General features: G+C 41.8%; 1 protein-coding gene across 2 annotated transcripts; it reads right to left on the reverse strand.

The window, feature by feature from the left end:
- Window positions 1-899: 899 nt before the first annotated feature.
- On the reverse strand, window positions 900-15636 carry Tmem184c (transmembrane protein 184C). Of its 2 annotated transcripts, NM_001364445.1 has the most exons (11): window positions 15584-15636; window positions 15025-15241; window positions 11209-11339; window positions 11086-11122; window positions 9544-9749; window positions 7780-7854; window positions 6337-6430; window positions 4579-4691; window positions 3476-3575; window positions 2731-2902; window positions 900-2102 (listed from the first exon to the last, which is right to left on the reverse strand). In NM_001364445.1, exons 1-11 carry the CDS (start codon window positions 15607-15609, stop codon window positions 1285-1287), a joined length of 1989 nt encoding a protein of 662 aa, NP_001351374.1. In that variant the 5' UTR covers window positions 15610-15636; the 3' UTR covers window positions 900-1284. The 2 variants fall into 2 exon arrangements, with proteins under 2 accessions (NP_001351374.1, NP_663574.3); NM_145599.4 differs by lacking the exon at window positions 15584-15636 and having other exon boundaries at window positions 15025-15575.
- Between the last annotated feature and the right edge of the window lie 760 nt (window positions 15637-16396).

The following is a 16396-nucleotide window of genomic DNA, read 5'->3' on the forward strand; positions in this document are numbered from 1 at the left end:
GATTCCTAACCAAGCAATTTTTGTTACAGTATTAATATGGTTCTGCATTCCACCTCACTGCTGGGGTGTTGGGACACTGCTTGGGGAGTTGAAATACAGGGGCGCTAGGCTATGTTCCTTCCTCACTGCCATTGGGGTGCTGGGCTTGTGGGACTCTGACACACTGCTCAGAGGAGGCAAAATATAGCCTAGGATGGAGGCCTCAGCCCATGTTTCTTGGGGTGAGAAATGACTGGGAAACACAAGTTGAGAATGGGGGCCAGTGGACCAGCAATGAGCTCAAGGCCAGGGGGATCTGGCTTAGCTCAGGGTGTCAGGAGGTAAAAGACCTCCTCATGGTGGTTCTTGATCAAAGACAGTCCTTGCTCGTCCAACGTGTTTATTCATGGTGAACAGGGTACATATACCTTATTCAGGGTGAACAAGAGATTAAATACCTTCTGCAGGAAGGATTGTCTGGGAAGGGTAACTTATTGGCTAAACCTTCCTGCTGGCCCAGCTAGCTATCTCATTAGCATTGAGAACTATGGGCTTTATGCTTCATGACCAGTTGTCATGGTCTTCTAGTGGGGTGTCATGGTCATGTACTTCAGGACAGGAATCAGGGATTCAAGTCCCTACTGTTGTAAATTATGAGAACTGCCAGGGTTCCTTAATCTGCTCGTCCTTACGTTTTTGTCTTGTGACACAGTTCCACTTGCCCCATATTTAAGAATCTGCTTGAAGAGTAAGATACAACTAAATAGTGGTGATGCACACCTTTAATCCCAGCATTTGGGAGGCAGATCTCTGAGTTTGAGGTCAGTCTGGTCTACAGAGTGAGTTCTAGGACAGCCAGGGGCTATACAGGAGAAACCTTGTCTCAAGGGAAAAAAAAAAAAAAAGAAGACACGTAAGAGTTTTAAGAGTTTAAATACAGTATAATTATGGAAAGTTAAATGGTACATGATTAGGATTGAATTCAATTAATTTAAATTTTCAGTCCAGAACATTAGATTCATGCAGTGGTATGAAGCACTGATTTTTTTTTTTTTTTATGTTTGTCTGTTTGATAAATTCAAGAGCATTTTGCTAAAGTTGTTACTTACTTTTTGAATATATGATATTCCAAATGTTTAAGAAAGTCAAAGCCTAGGAAATTTAAACATTATTTGTAATATGTAAAACATATACAAATATATGCATGTTAACATGTGCGTTATTAGTATTATATGTGGTTTTTTCTATCTTTGAGATTTTGCAACATTTTGAACTGCACAGAGATCTTGAGCTAACATGTCAGCTTTAAGGGTCCGTAGATAGGTCAGAAGACTCGGTAGATGAATCAGAAGATTCGGTACATAAATCAGAAGACTCCTGCTGTGATTCCGAGGTGTCAATCATGCTATTTTCAGATGTTTCTGTTGAAGGAAATAAAGCCTGTAAAGTAACTATTTGTTCCTGGTCTTGATATTGGCTATTATCAGGAATTGCGTTCTGTTCTGGGATGTCAATCATGACATCTTTGCGTTTGTCAATAAGTTTTTGTTGCTCTTCTGGGATGTTAATCATGACATTTTTGCCTGTATCATTAAGTTTTTGTTGCTTTTCTGTGATGTCAATTAAGACCTCTTCATATATGCTGGTTATAGAAATTGGTCTCGGTGGAGTAATGGTCTGTCTGTTAATCATGACATCTTGGCCTGTGTCAGTAAGTTTTTGTTGCTCTTCTGGGATGTCAATCATGATCTTTTCATATATGCTGGCTATAGAAATTGGTCTCGGTGAAGTAATGGTCTGTCTGTCAAGCATGACATCCTTGCCTGTGTTAAGTTTTTGTTGCTCTTCTGGGATGTTGATCGTGACGTCTTGTCCGGGATTGAGAAGCTTCTGTTGCTCTTCTGGGATGTCATTCATGATCTCTTCATATATGCTGGCTATAGAAATTGGGCTCTGTGAAGAAATAGTGTGTCCAAAACCTTGGTACAGGCCCCCTGGGGAGGGTACCTTTGAAGAACCAGAAGTTAGATCTTGTGAAGAAGAAGAAAGTAGGCTCGAGTGCTCATTATGATCTGGATCTCCAGGAAAACATTTCTTTTTTGGATAACCTCTCATTGTCCTCCCTTTAAGACAACAGAAACTTATTAACCAAAAGTTATTTTTACCATTTTAAACACATGGTTCTAAAAATAGCTACCCCCCCCCCCCCCGGCCCCCTTTATCTCTTTGAATTTGAGGAGCCTACATCATGGCACTGCTTTAAATATTTTTTTTTTAAAGATTTATTTATTAATATACATAAGTACACTGTAGCTGACTTCATCTGCACCAGAAGAGGGCGTCAGATCTCTTTATGGGTGGTTGTGAACCACCATGTGGTTGCTGGGATTTGAACTCAGGACAGAACAGTCAGTACTCTTACCCGCTGAGCCATCTTGCCAGCCCTTTAAATATGTTCTTATCTCTTAAAGAACTACTGAAAGCCATGGCAGGAGAAATATAATAACCCACGTATTTGAGCTGAGGACAAATCTGTAAACTACAGGCCACACAGACATGAAGCTACTGAGTTTAATCCTCAGCACAGATAAAAAGCTGGGCATGGTTTTCTCTGGGGCTCTCTGGCCAATCATCTTAGCTGAAATCTGTGAGCTCCAGGATAGTGACTCTGTTCCAAAACTCAAATCTGAACAGCTCCTGAGGTTCACCTGTGGTCCCCACATGCACATACACACTCAGCCTGCTACTTACCGACACGCCTTACTTGTTCAGAAATATCATCTCTGATATCGGACACATCCCACATTGCAAGAAACGAGTCAAAGCAGGAGCCTTCCTCTGCTTCATGCACATAGGGTTTATAGGAGAACGTATAGTGGTGGGCAATTGCCGCAAAGAACATTTCAATGCAGATTATGAAATCCTACAAACAGCAACAAAAACATCAGGCATCTTTTTGGTTAAATCTAATTTTCCAAACTACTAACTTTTTAAAAGTTATTTAAGGTGTCAATTTTTTTTTAAGTTCCAGACTATATTCATTTTCAAAATTTTTTTTCACTTCTTCAAAACATGACAAGCCACTTCTTTTGCATTCACTCAGTCAAGTATTTCTTTCTTTTTTCTTTTTTTTTTGGGGGGGGGGGCAGGGTTTCTCTGTATAGCCCTGGGTGTCCTGGAATTCACTCTGTAAACCAGGTTGGCCTTGAACTCAGAAATCCACCTGCCTCTGCTTTCCAAGTGCTAGAATTAAAGGCGTGCATCACCACTGCCCGTCCAAGTATTTCTTAATGCTACCCAAGGACTGAAAGGTCTAAGTGGACCAAGAATAAAATAATTAACAGTAAGTATCTATAGCTCACTTCTGTAGGGTTTCTGCACTGCAGAGTTGGCTAACAGTCTTGCCCCACTGTTTGCATGTTGTTCAGGGGCAATACTGCATCAAATGTATTAACAAACAATAATATTCCCCGAGTTCAGAGGTGGCACTACATACCTGCAGGCCCGTGGCCACAGCTTCTGCACTTTGCCATTCCCAGGTACGCTTTTCTGAAATAACGCCCAGTTTAACCAACAAAGCAATAAGTACCGCTTGCCTATAAGCCAAGGAAATGTCAATGTCACATCTCAACCCTGAAATGACAGACAGTTTTAAATATCTGCAACAGGCACACGCTGGGAGGTGGCTTGGAGGGTAAAGCACTTGCTGCAGGTGTCTGAGAGCCTGAGTCAGAGTCCCAGCCCAGGTAAGGCTAGTACAGGGTTGGAGGTAAGGCTGGCTCAGGGGCAGCACATGTCAGTAAACACTGTCAGTGCTCTTGATGGGAGCAGGGAGGTGGGAAGAAACTTCAGGCCAGCAAGCCTGAGGTGTGCAGAGGAGCAGTTATAAGGCCCTGTCTCAAATGAAGGGCAAGAGCTGATGCCCAAAGTTGTCCTCTGACCTCAACACGCACGGATGACACTTACACGCCTTCACTCACATAATAAAGGCAACACATCATACACCAGATTAGAAAAATGCAACTCGAAACAGCGAAGGCCTCAGAGTACGTCCCAGGACTGCACACCGTCCTGCCTTCAGGGCTATCCCAACAAGTTGTGTTTATACTTAATATACCCCCTTGCCTTGTGAATTAACTCTATTCTTCACAGATGAATTTCATTAGGTATTCTCACAACTGAAGTTGTCTGAGAGCCTGAGTCAGTCTCAGCCCAGGTAAGGCTAGTAAGGCTAGTACAGGGTTGTTTTTTTGTAGTCATTTGGTTTAAATATTCTTTTATTGCTTTGAAACCATGTATAAATAATTAGATTCTAAGTTCTAACAGCTTGTAAATAATGGCCTGATACTTAAGTGTATTTTCATGTGTATTGATTAGTAGGATTTTTATCATTCATTCATTTATTCATTCAGATATATAACTACGGTTGCTCTAGAACTTGCTATGCTGACCAACCTGGCCTCAAACTCAGAGATCTGGCTGCCTCGATCTAGCAAGCGCTGAGACTAAAGGTGTACGCACCACCCACCGCCTGGCACAGGACTAGCTTTTAAAAGAGGTAAACAAAAATAAGAACATTTATAAGAAAGCAAGACTTACCAAAAAGAAACGAAAACCACGAGTTTTACGCAGAGGAACTTGCCAACAGGTTGTATAGGGCTAAGCTCTTCCTTTAGGACTTTGTAAAACAGCAGCAGGCAGTACATGGCAAACTAGGAACAAAAGCAACATTCAACATTCTGCTGTAGGAAGATAGTCACAGAACTGCCGAAGCCCTGGAATGTTCCGCCAGTGTTATTGCAAATTAGACAATGTTTTTAGATTAAAAACAGGCTTCCATGTTTTGCTGCCGATGCATAGAAGTGAAATTTCTCCAGAGAGATATGTAACGTTTTCTCTGGAACTCAAGGAAAGCAAAAAACGACGACAATGGAACCAAAGGTTCCCTTCAGCCAAAAGAAAAGCAACCACATCTGTTATGCTTTTTAAACACAAACTACCACTGCTTTTATAAGGATCTGTGTTACTTTTATTAACAAGTCTCTTGCATAACATCTCCATCACTCACTCACACACATACACACACACACACACACACACAGAGTTTATTTAATTAAATTAATTAGTTAGTTTGGTTTTTCAAGACAGTTTCTCACTATGGAACCTTGGCTGTTCTAGAACTAGCTTTGTAGACCAGGCTGGCCTCGAACTCAGAAATCCGCCTGCCTCTGCCTTCCAAGTGCTGGGATTAAAGGCGTGCACCACCATTGCCCAGCTCATGGAGTTTATAAGTCAACACTAAATAAATACAGTTTCAAAAAAATTCTGGCTACAAGATCTGCCTCATACAAACAAACTTCCTTGAGAGGAGTCCATTAGTTCACATTACCCAGACTCCTGCACTACGGCTGTGGCTCAGTGGCAGAGTGCCCAGCCAACATGCATGAAGCCCTGGACTCTAGTTATCCTACTGCTTAAGGAAAAAGTAATTGGGACTCCAAGCATAATCCCATCTCATTCTGGGATCAAACTCAGAGCAGTGTGTGCTAGGCAAACACTCCACCAGAGATATTCCACAAGTCCTAAGCTAATTTTTCAGTATCTGTCATGAATTAAAATCAAATTTTGCTGCCCAGACTTTTTCAACTGGACGTAGCTAACTTCTGTGTATGTTTCATAAGGTTTACTTTTAGTAACTGTCTAAATGCCAATGGGAAGATCAAATTATGTTTACTTAATTCAGAGTGTTTGTTATACTGTCCTTTACATCCGAGGCAAAAATACTTCTATTTCTTTAGAATACATTCCCAGGAAGGGGTCTATGGTCATGAAGATGACCGAAGAAGGCCCTGGAGACATGTCCCACTCATTTCCACTATAAACTTCTATTTTTTGGTGTTTCAAGACAGGATTTCTCTGTGCAGCTCTGGCTGTCCTGTAACTCACTTTGCACAGAAATCTGCCTGCTTCCATCTCCCAAGTGCTGGGACTAAAGGTGTGTGTCACCAAGGCTCATCACATTTTTCCATTTTAATTTAAACTTTATCTTACCATAGGCCAATCAGACTTGCTCCTCTTACTGAACAGGTCTCCATTAGGTTTCATTTAGAAGGCACACAGTGTACATTACCCATACACAGTCATGTAGTACCAAGAGGCAACAGCAGGCCCGTGTGGAAACCACCAAATCACTCACAAGCATATCCTATATGTTTATATTGTATAAAGGTACATAGTAAAGCTGCCTCAGACTCTTCGTAAAAATTAAAAGAATATTTCTCTAAAGAAATAGAGCCTGATAATATTTTAGCTACAGAAACTAACTTAATACAATTAAGAAGATGATTATTCACTTACCAATTGTGACAAATTATTTAGTATAACGAGGTATGTCCAAGCATTGCTGAAACCAAAGTTTCCTTCATCATATACATCAAGGATTTCACATACGCTGAAAATAGGCAAAAATCAGACAACTTTATGACTAAGCAAGTAGACCCATATCTTACTATGTATCCTTTAGAGACTGAGCTTTTATTTTATGTGTATGAGTGTTCTGCCTGCATATATATATACCTGTGCATGGTGTGCATACAGTGCCCTTGTGGCCTGAAAGGGCATTCAATGCTGGAGTTAGTAGATGGCTGTGAGCAGCAACGATGCTTCTAGGAACCAAAGCTCTACATGTGCTCTTAACCACACACATCCTCTAGCACTGAACACATGTGCAAGGGACAGCGGCAGCACTGCTTAAAATTTATAGTCAGTTAATTTTTGAAAGCCTATGGATGACCCTATAACTTTGGTCAAAGATGGTTCAAAAACTGACACAGTAACATTTTTCTAGAAATGTATGATATGATCGTTCCTTTTAACTTAAAGAAATTATAAATTAAGAACATTAGACCAGAGAATAGCCATTAACTTCCTAATTCTGGAAAGTCTGATTGATAAACAAGACAACAGCTCATTTTTTCCTGTAAATTATCTTGGAGGTAAATATTTAAAGGGCCAGATCCCCCTCCCCCAAGGACATTTTACCACAAGTATGCTCACCCTATTTTTAAGCAGGAAAGAAATAAAGAAATAAAGCATACTTCCATAAATGATTCTAGCTCACTGATAGGATAAAGAGTTGAACTGTTTCTTCACATGGCTTTCTTTTATTTTGTGAGTTGCAGAACATCTAACAAATCACAGAACTTGACATTTTGGGAGTTTTAGGGAACAAATTCCCAAGTTGTTTGATTATATCTCACATTTTGACATCAAACAGTTCTTGTGTGTGTTTAAGAACTGCTTGCCTCTGCCCCCCGAGTGCTGGGATTAAATGTGTGCAATATTTAAAGAAAGTGTTAATAAACTCTTAAGTTAACAGCATAGAAGATAAATTTGTATGACTAACCCAACTAAAGGAGGATTGTTTTTTGAAGGGTTTTACAGTATGCTCTCAGAGGGTGTGAATCTTGTGCTAATTCTTTGCACTGCTCACCAAATTGGAATCCAGCTTTTATACACGTGGCTTTATAGCAGACCAGCCTTTCACTGTTAATCAACATTCTTTTTCTATTTGTTTTTCCCATATAATAAGTTCTCAAAGACATAGCCCAGGCTGGCCTTAAACTCTTGATTCCCCTGCCTCTACCTTCCAAGTGCTACCATTAGTTGCCATGAACGTGGTTTCTGTGGTGCTGGGGGTTAAACCCAGAGCTTTGTGCATACAAGGCAAACACTATTAACTGAGCTACACTCCTAAGCATGAAGATAAGAAGGAAAAAGGCAAAGGCAAGTCCTACTTACAGTGCAGTGACGGTGGTGATCGGTCTGACCACGGTATATTGCAGCACTCCTAGCTTGCAACGAAAGAGTAGCATTCTGCAAAGGCAATAGAACACAGCACCTCAGCTATTCCTTGGCAGCAGAATACCGATCCCTTGGACAAATGACATCAACTACATCTTATTCTGCCAACTTTGTTCTAAAACACAGGAGGGCAACAAGGGAGCCTGAAGCCCATTTTGAAAATATTTACTAACTTTATCTCTGAAAGCCCCTGCTCCTCCCCCAGCTCCACAATAGCACAACAGAGAACAAACCAAAGGCATTGGGACCTTGGTCTTTTCCTGTCTCCTACTCCTGCCATGGTCACCTCAAATCAACAGGCTAAGTGATCCAATTCTGTGAGCCAAATAAGCCCGATCGTCTCAGGAACTCTGCCAGTGCTAGAGAGCTGACAAACAAAGCTCCAGGAGAAAAACCGAGGCCCAGATGAACTGTGCACTTGACAAGTGAACTGCGCTCATGCACGCGCACTTAGCTTTGGGATGCAGCTTCCTTGTGAATGGGTTTACAGAAAGAGTTAACGGGACAAGGAAGAACCATCCTGTGTGTGTGTGGACAGCATCATTCAGTTCTCTTTGCTTGACGAATGTACCTGCTACAAGCCTTTCTCACCTCAAACTGTGAGCCAATACTCACCCTGTGTTTCTGTTAGCAGTGAGGTGAGTAACTGAAATTCTTTGTGTAGAACACGCAATCTGAACCTTTTACTTTAAGAACTTTGTTTTAAAAACTTTTAGTGGCCCACACTTTTAATCTCAGCACTCAGGAGGTAGAGGCAGGTGGATCTCTTGAGAGTTGGAAGCCAGCCTGGTCTACAGAGCGACTCCAGGACAGCCAATGTTATACCGCCCCGGAAATACAAAAAGAAAAACCAACCAACCAACCAAAAAACAGCAACAACAAAAACAAAACAAAACCGTAGCTGTCAGACACAACAGAAGAGGGCATCGAATCCCATTAGAGTTGGTTGTGAGCCACCATGTGGTTGCTGGGATTTGAACTCAGGACCTCTAGAATAGCAATTAGTGCTCTTAACTGCTGAGCCATCTCTCCAGCCCCACTTTTTTTTTTTTTAAGGGTTATTTATTTTGCTTTGTGTATGAATGTTCTGCCTGCATGTGTGCACGTCTGTGTGTGCGTTCCACACTTGTGTCTGTTCGATTCCCCGGAACTGGTTAGGGATGGCTGCAATGGCTAAGGGTCAATACTTGGGTGCCGGGAAGTTAACCTGGATCCTTGCAAGAACAACAAGCGCTCTTAACCCAAGAGCCATCTCTCCAGCCTTTAGGCTTTCTCACCATCATTTACTGTAACACAGGAATAGAACACAGCCTTTAATTGCTTTTGTTTCTTGTCATATATTGTCTTTCCACCTAATCTAAGTTGTTTAATTAGCTGTGGATCACATACAAGATCTGTAGGTGCCAATTCCCAAGTATAAAAAAGATGATCAATAAATAACTTCTAAGGTTTTCTTCTGCATACAATGATAAACTTGCATGAGCAATGAAATAAAAAACCAAAGGGGAAAAAAAAAAAACCTCAAAAAACAAAAAAAACCTCCTAACATGTGCATTATAAAAAATGTATTTTGTTATCTTCCATACTGTGCTAAACAGGGTAAGGACGCTGCCTGTTGCTTTTGTCCTGTTCACAGCTCTGCCTAGCAGAGAGCGGACTTACGCTTACCAACTCTGCTTCTGAAAACCCAAGCATACTTACTCTCCCATCGCCCACGGTGGACAGCAGCATAACGGAAGGATGTGGTTTTGTTGATCTTTCGCTTCGAGGTGTAATATCAAGTTTGGGAATCGGATTGTCAGATAGTTGGTAAGAAAGATCATAAAGTTATAGATGACGTAAGCTTCGTAACACTCCCTCCAGGTATCCACGTATATTGCAATTTTGGGATATACCAAGGCCACCCACTATGGAGAAGCAAAGATGTTGAAGAAGAGCAGTAGCCAAAATAACATTTCCACTCAATTCTATTCAAACCACAGGACTCATAGACAACCATACAATTGGGGATCTTGTCGCATACTTACAGTAAACTCTAAATTACTCAGAAGGAACTTATTTGGGGAGGAGGGCAGAGAATACTGAGGACTAAACAACGCAAGACTGTCTTCCATCACTGAGCTAGAACCGAGGTCCTGCAAGCATGCTTTAAAGTGCAGTCAAGCATACAGTTAAACAAAACCACAAGCGTCTGGGGTAAATAATGAACACAAGATCAGAAGTTAGTTGAGTTCTCAAAAATAATTTGAAATTAAGAAAAAATATGGCCACAAAAAAAAAATCCCACTGAAAACATTCTTTCTTTTTGGTGTTTCTCTGAAACAGGGTATATGTAACATGGTTGTTCTGAAACTCACAATATAGACCAGACTGGCCTCTAACTCAGAGTTCTACCTGAGTGTTTGCCACTATAACTGGCCAAGTTCACATGTTTTTTTAATGTTAGTAAGAAAGGTAAAATATAATTATGAAGAAAAATGCAAGTATCTAAGAATGTAGTATTGTAAATTACCTTCAGCTCTAGGTGGCCACAGGGAATTCCTCCCATCCAGGCACTAAAATGTGCTGATGCTCAGGTCCCTCATAGAAAATGGGCAGCAGCAGCACATGAATGAGGTAAGTCTCTTCACAGTCAGCGCTAGGTGACTTACAATACCTGATAGAATATCAGTGCTGCATGCAGGTAAGAGGATCTCTTTGAGTTCAAGGCCAGTCTGATCTGGTCTGGTCTGTAAGGGGCTGGGGGTTGTTTTGAATATTTCTGCTCCAGGGTTGGCTGAACCCATGCTTCAGTTTCTGATAAGGATGCAGATTGTTTGCTATTATACCTTTTAGTTCCTGACTCAATTATTTATACCAAAAGAAGGGGAGAAGGAAGAAAAGAGGTTGGGGGCGGGGGGCGGGGGGGCACTTTCCACAGTAGATACAACTACTGTGGCAATTAGATATACAAAATGTCTTCAGCCAGATGATGTGATATGTGCCTTTAATCCCAGCACTCAGGAGGCAGAGGCAGGTGGATCTCCAAGCCAGCCTGTTATACAGAGTGAGTTCCAGGACAGCCAGGGCTACACAAAACCCTGTTTTGAAAACACACCAAAAAACCCCAAATAAAATAGTGAAAAAATTCACTATTAATCTCTCTTTGCCAATATTGTGTGCACATTACCTTATTCAGCATTCTCTAGAAGGCATAGTTAAATGTTATAAAGTTCTTAATGAAATATAATAAAATATACATACACTATCCACACTGTATATTGGGACCATCCATAGGATCCTATGGAAAGTAAAACATAAAGAAAATTTAATGTTTAAGAATTAAGTCAGTCAATATCAGTAATAGCAAATATATTAAGAGCTGACCTTATTATGGGCTTTTGAAGTTCAGGTTGAGTGTAATGTACCAGATGTTGAAGGATTCCCCACAATGACACGGGTATGGTTAGCAGCAGAAATATTCCAGCTATAAACCAGGATTTCGTGTGCATTCCAACCTTAAAAAACAAAAATAAACAAAAAACCGAACCCACATTTGTTCACATTCTGATAATAAAATTATAAAGATTAATATTTGTACTTCTTAAATTTTCATTTGGTTAGTTATACTGTCTTGTTATTTCCCAAATAATTAGTAACATTTAAGAAAAGATTTCCTTTTAAACAATTAGATGCATATATGCATGTGTGAGTGCGGGTATCTGCTGACGTCAGAAGTGGGTTCTGGGTTCCTTGGAGGCAGAGGCAGATGGCGCTGTGAGCTCTGGGACAGCCAGAGCTGCATATTGAGACCCTGTCACACAAAACAACCCTCCTCAGACAAACACACACACACACACACACACACACACACACACACACAAGTTCTTTACCCACTCCTAGCTTGTCATTTACTCTCTCTATTGACTCTCGCTTGCTGTTATATGTGAAGGCCTGAGTGATGACCACGCATGAAGCCGAAGTGTCTGCAGAGTACCATTAGGAAGGAAGTTTCCGGTCTCTCTTACAGGCACGAGCCCTTAGCACAGTGTCACTTGGGGACTTGCCTCCACCTCAGTGTTCTCATCAGTAAAAAGGGACACTTTTCTATATTCTAAGAGGATTAAATAACTTTATAATTACATAAAAAACTAAAGCTATCTTGGGGATATGCTCTAGCTAATGACTAACTTTAAAAATCAACCACACAACTCCAAAGCTCCCTCACTCTCGCCCCTCTCTGCCTATGTCCTCTCAGTCTCCTTTAGAGTCAAAAATCTTCAAAACCCATTTATTCTCCCGAGTCTATGTTTCTACCATACATTCCTACTTAAACAATTTAGTTCTGGCTTTGGCCCTTCCAAGTGCAGTGGAATTACTGAGCCCCCAATTGCCTTCCTATTGTGAGAAGTGACAGACAGGGTGGCAAGTGTGGACACTTCAAACGTCCCCCTTGAAACCCTCTCTGTTCTCCTGGGCATATATCCAGAAGAAGCCCCAACTGACCTGGAGAGCATCATCCTGAGTGAGGTAACACAATCACAAAGGAACTCACACAATATGTACTCACTGATAAGTGGATACTAGCCCAAAACCTAGGATACCCACGATATAAGATACAATTTCCTAAACACATGAAACTCAAGAAAAATGAAGACTGAAGTGTGGACACTATGCCCCTCCTTAGAAGTGGGAACAAAACACCCATGGAAGGAGTTACAGAAACAAAGTATGGAGCTGAGATGAAAGGATGGACCATGTAGAGACTGCCATATCCAGGGATCCACCCCATAATCAGCTTCCAAATGCTGACACCATTGCATACACTAGCAAGATTTTACTGAAAGGACCCAGATGTAGCTGTCTCTTGTGAGACTATGCCGGGGCCTAGCAAACACAGAAGTGGATGCTCACAGTCAGCTAATGGATGGATCACAGGGCTCCCAATGGAGGAGCTAGAGAAAGTACCCAAGGAGCTAAAGGGATCTTCAACCCTATAGGTGGAACAACATTATGAACTAACCAGTACCCCTGAGCTCTTGACTCTAGCTGCATATGTATCAAAAGATGGCCTAGTCGGCCATCACTGGAAAGAGAGGCCCATTGGACACGCAGACTTTGTGTGCCCCGGTACAGGGGAACGCCAGGGCCAAAGGGGGGGAGTGGGTGGGTAGGGGAGTGGGGGTGGGTGGGTAAGGGGGACTTTTGGTATAGCATTGGAAATGTAAATGAGCTAAATACCTAATAAAAAATGGAAAAAAAAAAAAAAAAAAAAAAAGAAACCCTCTCTGTAAATCCCTGTGAAACACTGGTGCCGGGTCCTTCTGTCTGTACTTAATCTCAAGCATTCTTTTAACTGTGGACAATGTGTAAAGTCTGACCACTAGGAACTGGGCTGGCCTCGCCTCATTCATTTGTTGAAACAACACCTAGTGCAAGTGGCCATACTTGGAGATAAGGCTGACAGGAAGGGATGTAGGTGAAATGAGGTCATAGTCTCAGGGAGGATGACCTCAAAAAGAGGTGCTTGAGCCATGTGAGGATTCAGCAAGAGCATGGCCATCTGCAACCCGAAATCACACTCACGCCCATGATATTCGACTCCAAAATAGTTTTCTGACTGTAAAACATGAATTCCTGTTGAAGCACTGTTTATGATTGATATAACACACACACACACATACACACATATGTATTAAACGTGTGCTTTTATGTGTGTGAGTGTTGGTGTGCAGGTGTGGAAGTCAGAGGACAACACTGGGGAGTCAGCTCTTCTTCCACCTTGAGGCAGGGTCTCTTATTTCGGCTGGCTGGCTGTCGAGCTTCTAGGCAAGTCTGTTTCCATCTTCCATCTTGCCATAAACACCATTCGAGAGGGTTACAGAGATGAGGCTCAGGCGGCCATGCTTGTGTACATTTCATTTCCCTTTCTATACTGTATTCCAAGGAATACTAAGTGAGGAAATTACATTTAAATTAAGATTGCTAGACCTAAATTTGGGTGGACAAATCTCAAATTGCCTAAAAACATAACAAATGAGAAATATTTAATGTCATATTTAATACCCTTAAACACCTATATGAACTATAATTAGAAAAGCCAACAAGATTTAGTGAACAAAAAGATCCTATGAATATGTTTAGACACACTGATTAAAATATTTTCCATAATCAAAGGGGGGTGGGTTGTATGCATCTACCTGGTCTGCCATAACTCTTCCAAAATAACTGTTTCTTAATAAAAGTACTTTTTGGTTATTAATTCTAAGTTTTCACTTTATAGATATACTATAGACATAGGTTAGCTATCCAGCTTGTAATACTTTACTAATGTCACAACATGACATCAACAAAGAGGGCCAGAGAGATGTCTCAGCTGGTAGGTGCCTGTCTCCAACCCTGATAGATTCAGCTCAGTCCTCAGCACTCATTATGATGAGAGAGCAGAGCCAACTGCTCCAAGTTGTCCACCTTCAGACCTCCACAACTGGACCATCCCACGAACACACCAACAAATACACCTTTTTTTTTTTTTAAATATAAAGGAACACACAGGGGATGTTTGTAAAATTTTTGCTTTGGTTAAGGAGTAACTTCAGGTCTGGGGATGAAGCTCAGATGGTAGAGTGCTTGCCTCAAATAAACAAAGCCCTGGGTTCAATCCCTGCATTGAGTAAACAGAATGATGGATACACCGGTAATCCAAGCACTGGGAAGTTTGGATGCAGGAGGATCATCCTAGTCTACAAAGCAAAATCCAGAACAGCCTGGTTTACAGGAGATTTTAAGGAAAGAAACAAAGAAAACTTGTAACTTCAAACGTAAAGTTAATTAGCAAAGTCAATTTAACAAGAATCCTTTGGTTCCAGAAAACCGGCTAAAAGCCTATAAAATCCAGAACATAGTTTTTAAGATGGTTTATTTGGTCTGGTCAAGCCCTAGTACCTGCATAGCAGATCTGATTTCAAGAATAAAGTTCTTTCTGGGACTGATGAATATTGGGAAAGCGCCCATTGTAAGTAGGTGCTTTAACTATTTGTTTCTCGACCCGGACCTACCTCCAGTTGTAGCGGCTAAATAAAACCAGTCAGGTTGGTTTAATGTCCACAGACGAAATGTTTTTCAGACCTCAAGCATTAGAAGGCAGACAAAGGAACTCTGTCAACCAGCGGAAGAAAGGGTAGAGGTGCAGGACCCTCTTACCTTCATTTTTTGAAACTTCCAAATGCATATCGGAACCGCGACCAGGATGGTTGTTGCGTAAAAAAGTACCAACAGGGGTCGGATCCATCTCCTCCAGTTACTCCGATTACATGCGCAAGGCATGTTCTGTAACAGATTCTCTTTGAGTAGCTGAATAATCGAACCAAACCAAGAATTTGGCAAGTTCGCTTTTTCGGTTGTCTTCTCCGCTGGCGCCCTATAGGAAAAGATTTACTAGCCGCTGGCGCCGCGTTCTCGGGTCGCTCTGTGTTTGCGGCTGCTGCAGCGGTGGCCGCTCGGGATGCTCGCAGGTGCAGGCTGCATCCTCGCCGGCCAACCCGCATGGACTCAGTGCCGCCGCGGCGTCGCCTCCGCCTCACCTGGAGGTCACCCAGAGTCTCCGCTGCATCGTGACCCCGAGGACTATCAGGGTAAACTAGGGATTCTAGGCACTCGGGGTCTGACCTGCATCTGGTACCCTACCAGCCCTCTCCCTAGTCCAGCTCTGGCAGGCTAGTCTCCGCCCCCGGAAGACCCGGCCCAGAACTTCCTCACTCACGGCTTTGGAACCTCTACAGTACTCATCTTCAGAACTCATCTTCCGCCGACTATTCCACTTCCGTTTCCGATCAGATGCTTGCAGCAAATGATTTGCTCTGAGTTTCAAGCTGAGCTAAACCTTGTCCCGCAACGCAAAGCATTGTGATTGGTCAGTTACGGAGGAGGGCGTGGCTGTAACCTAGGTTACCGAGAGGGCGTGGCAAGGGCAGGAAGGAGAGTAGCGGCGGATTTCTGGCATCTCTAATTTACCTAGTCTAAGTGGTTCCCTAAAAGGGCTCCGAAAGTTGTAGGAACTGGGGACGTTTCAGAAACACCCGCTACATTCCTGAGACTTTACTCCATCTAAAGAAAAGTCATAGTGAGGGGCAGTCACTGTGGAGTGGAACTTGAAATAGCTTTATTTTTCTCAGAAGGCTTCCCAGTTGTCTTTAGGGGTGGAATGGGAAGCCCGCTGGAATAAGACAGAATAGGTTAGATTTCAGTCAGTTGCTAGAGTTTAGGGTCCTAAGGAGGAATTTGTCTGCATAATTTCTAGACCCGGCAGAAGAATCATTCTAAGAATAGCTTTTTTGAAAGTAACCGCCAATATGAAATGTTCACGTTTCAAACTTGAGTTAAAAAAAAAACAAAATCTTATTTAAGATTTAAAAGGTTGGTATTCTGACATCTGTTCTATACACCTAAAGCTTTTAGCTGTATAGCTTTACAGATCAATGACACATGGGATCTTAAATTCTTTCTAAATCAAGGGAACAAGCAAACATCTGAGTCCCGACTAGACACTGAACACTGCATATATTGTCATTTTCTG

Source organism: Mus musculus, chromosome 8, assembly GCF_000001635.26.
Source record: "Mus musculus strain C57BL/6J chromosome 8, GRCm38.p6 C57BL/6J".
Classification (NCBI taxonomy): Eukaryota; Metazoa; Chordata; class Mammalia; order Rodentia; family Muridae; genus Mus; species Mus musculus.

Bases quoted from the DNA above. Each gene is read 5' to 3' on its own strand.
- Tmem184c (NM_001364445.1), bottom strand. From the start codon at position 15,609: ATGAGTACTGTAGAGGTTCCAAAGCC. The intron at 15,242-15,583 runs GTGAGTGAGGAA...CTTTTCCTATAG, and splicing joins ACTGTAGAGGTTCCAAAGCC to GGCGCCAGCGGAGAAGACAA. The intron at 4,692-6,336 runs GTAAGTGAATAA...TTTTGTTCCTAG, and splicing joins TAAATAATTTGTCACAATTG to TTTGCCATGTACTGCCTGCT.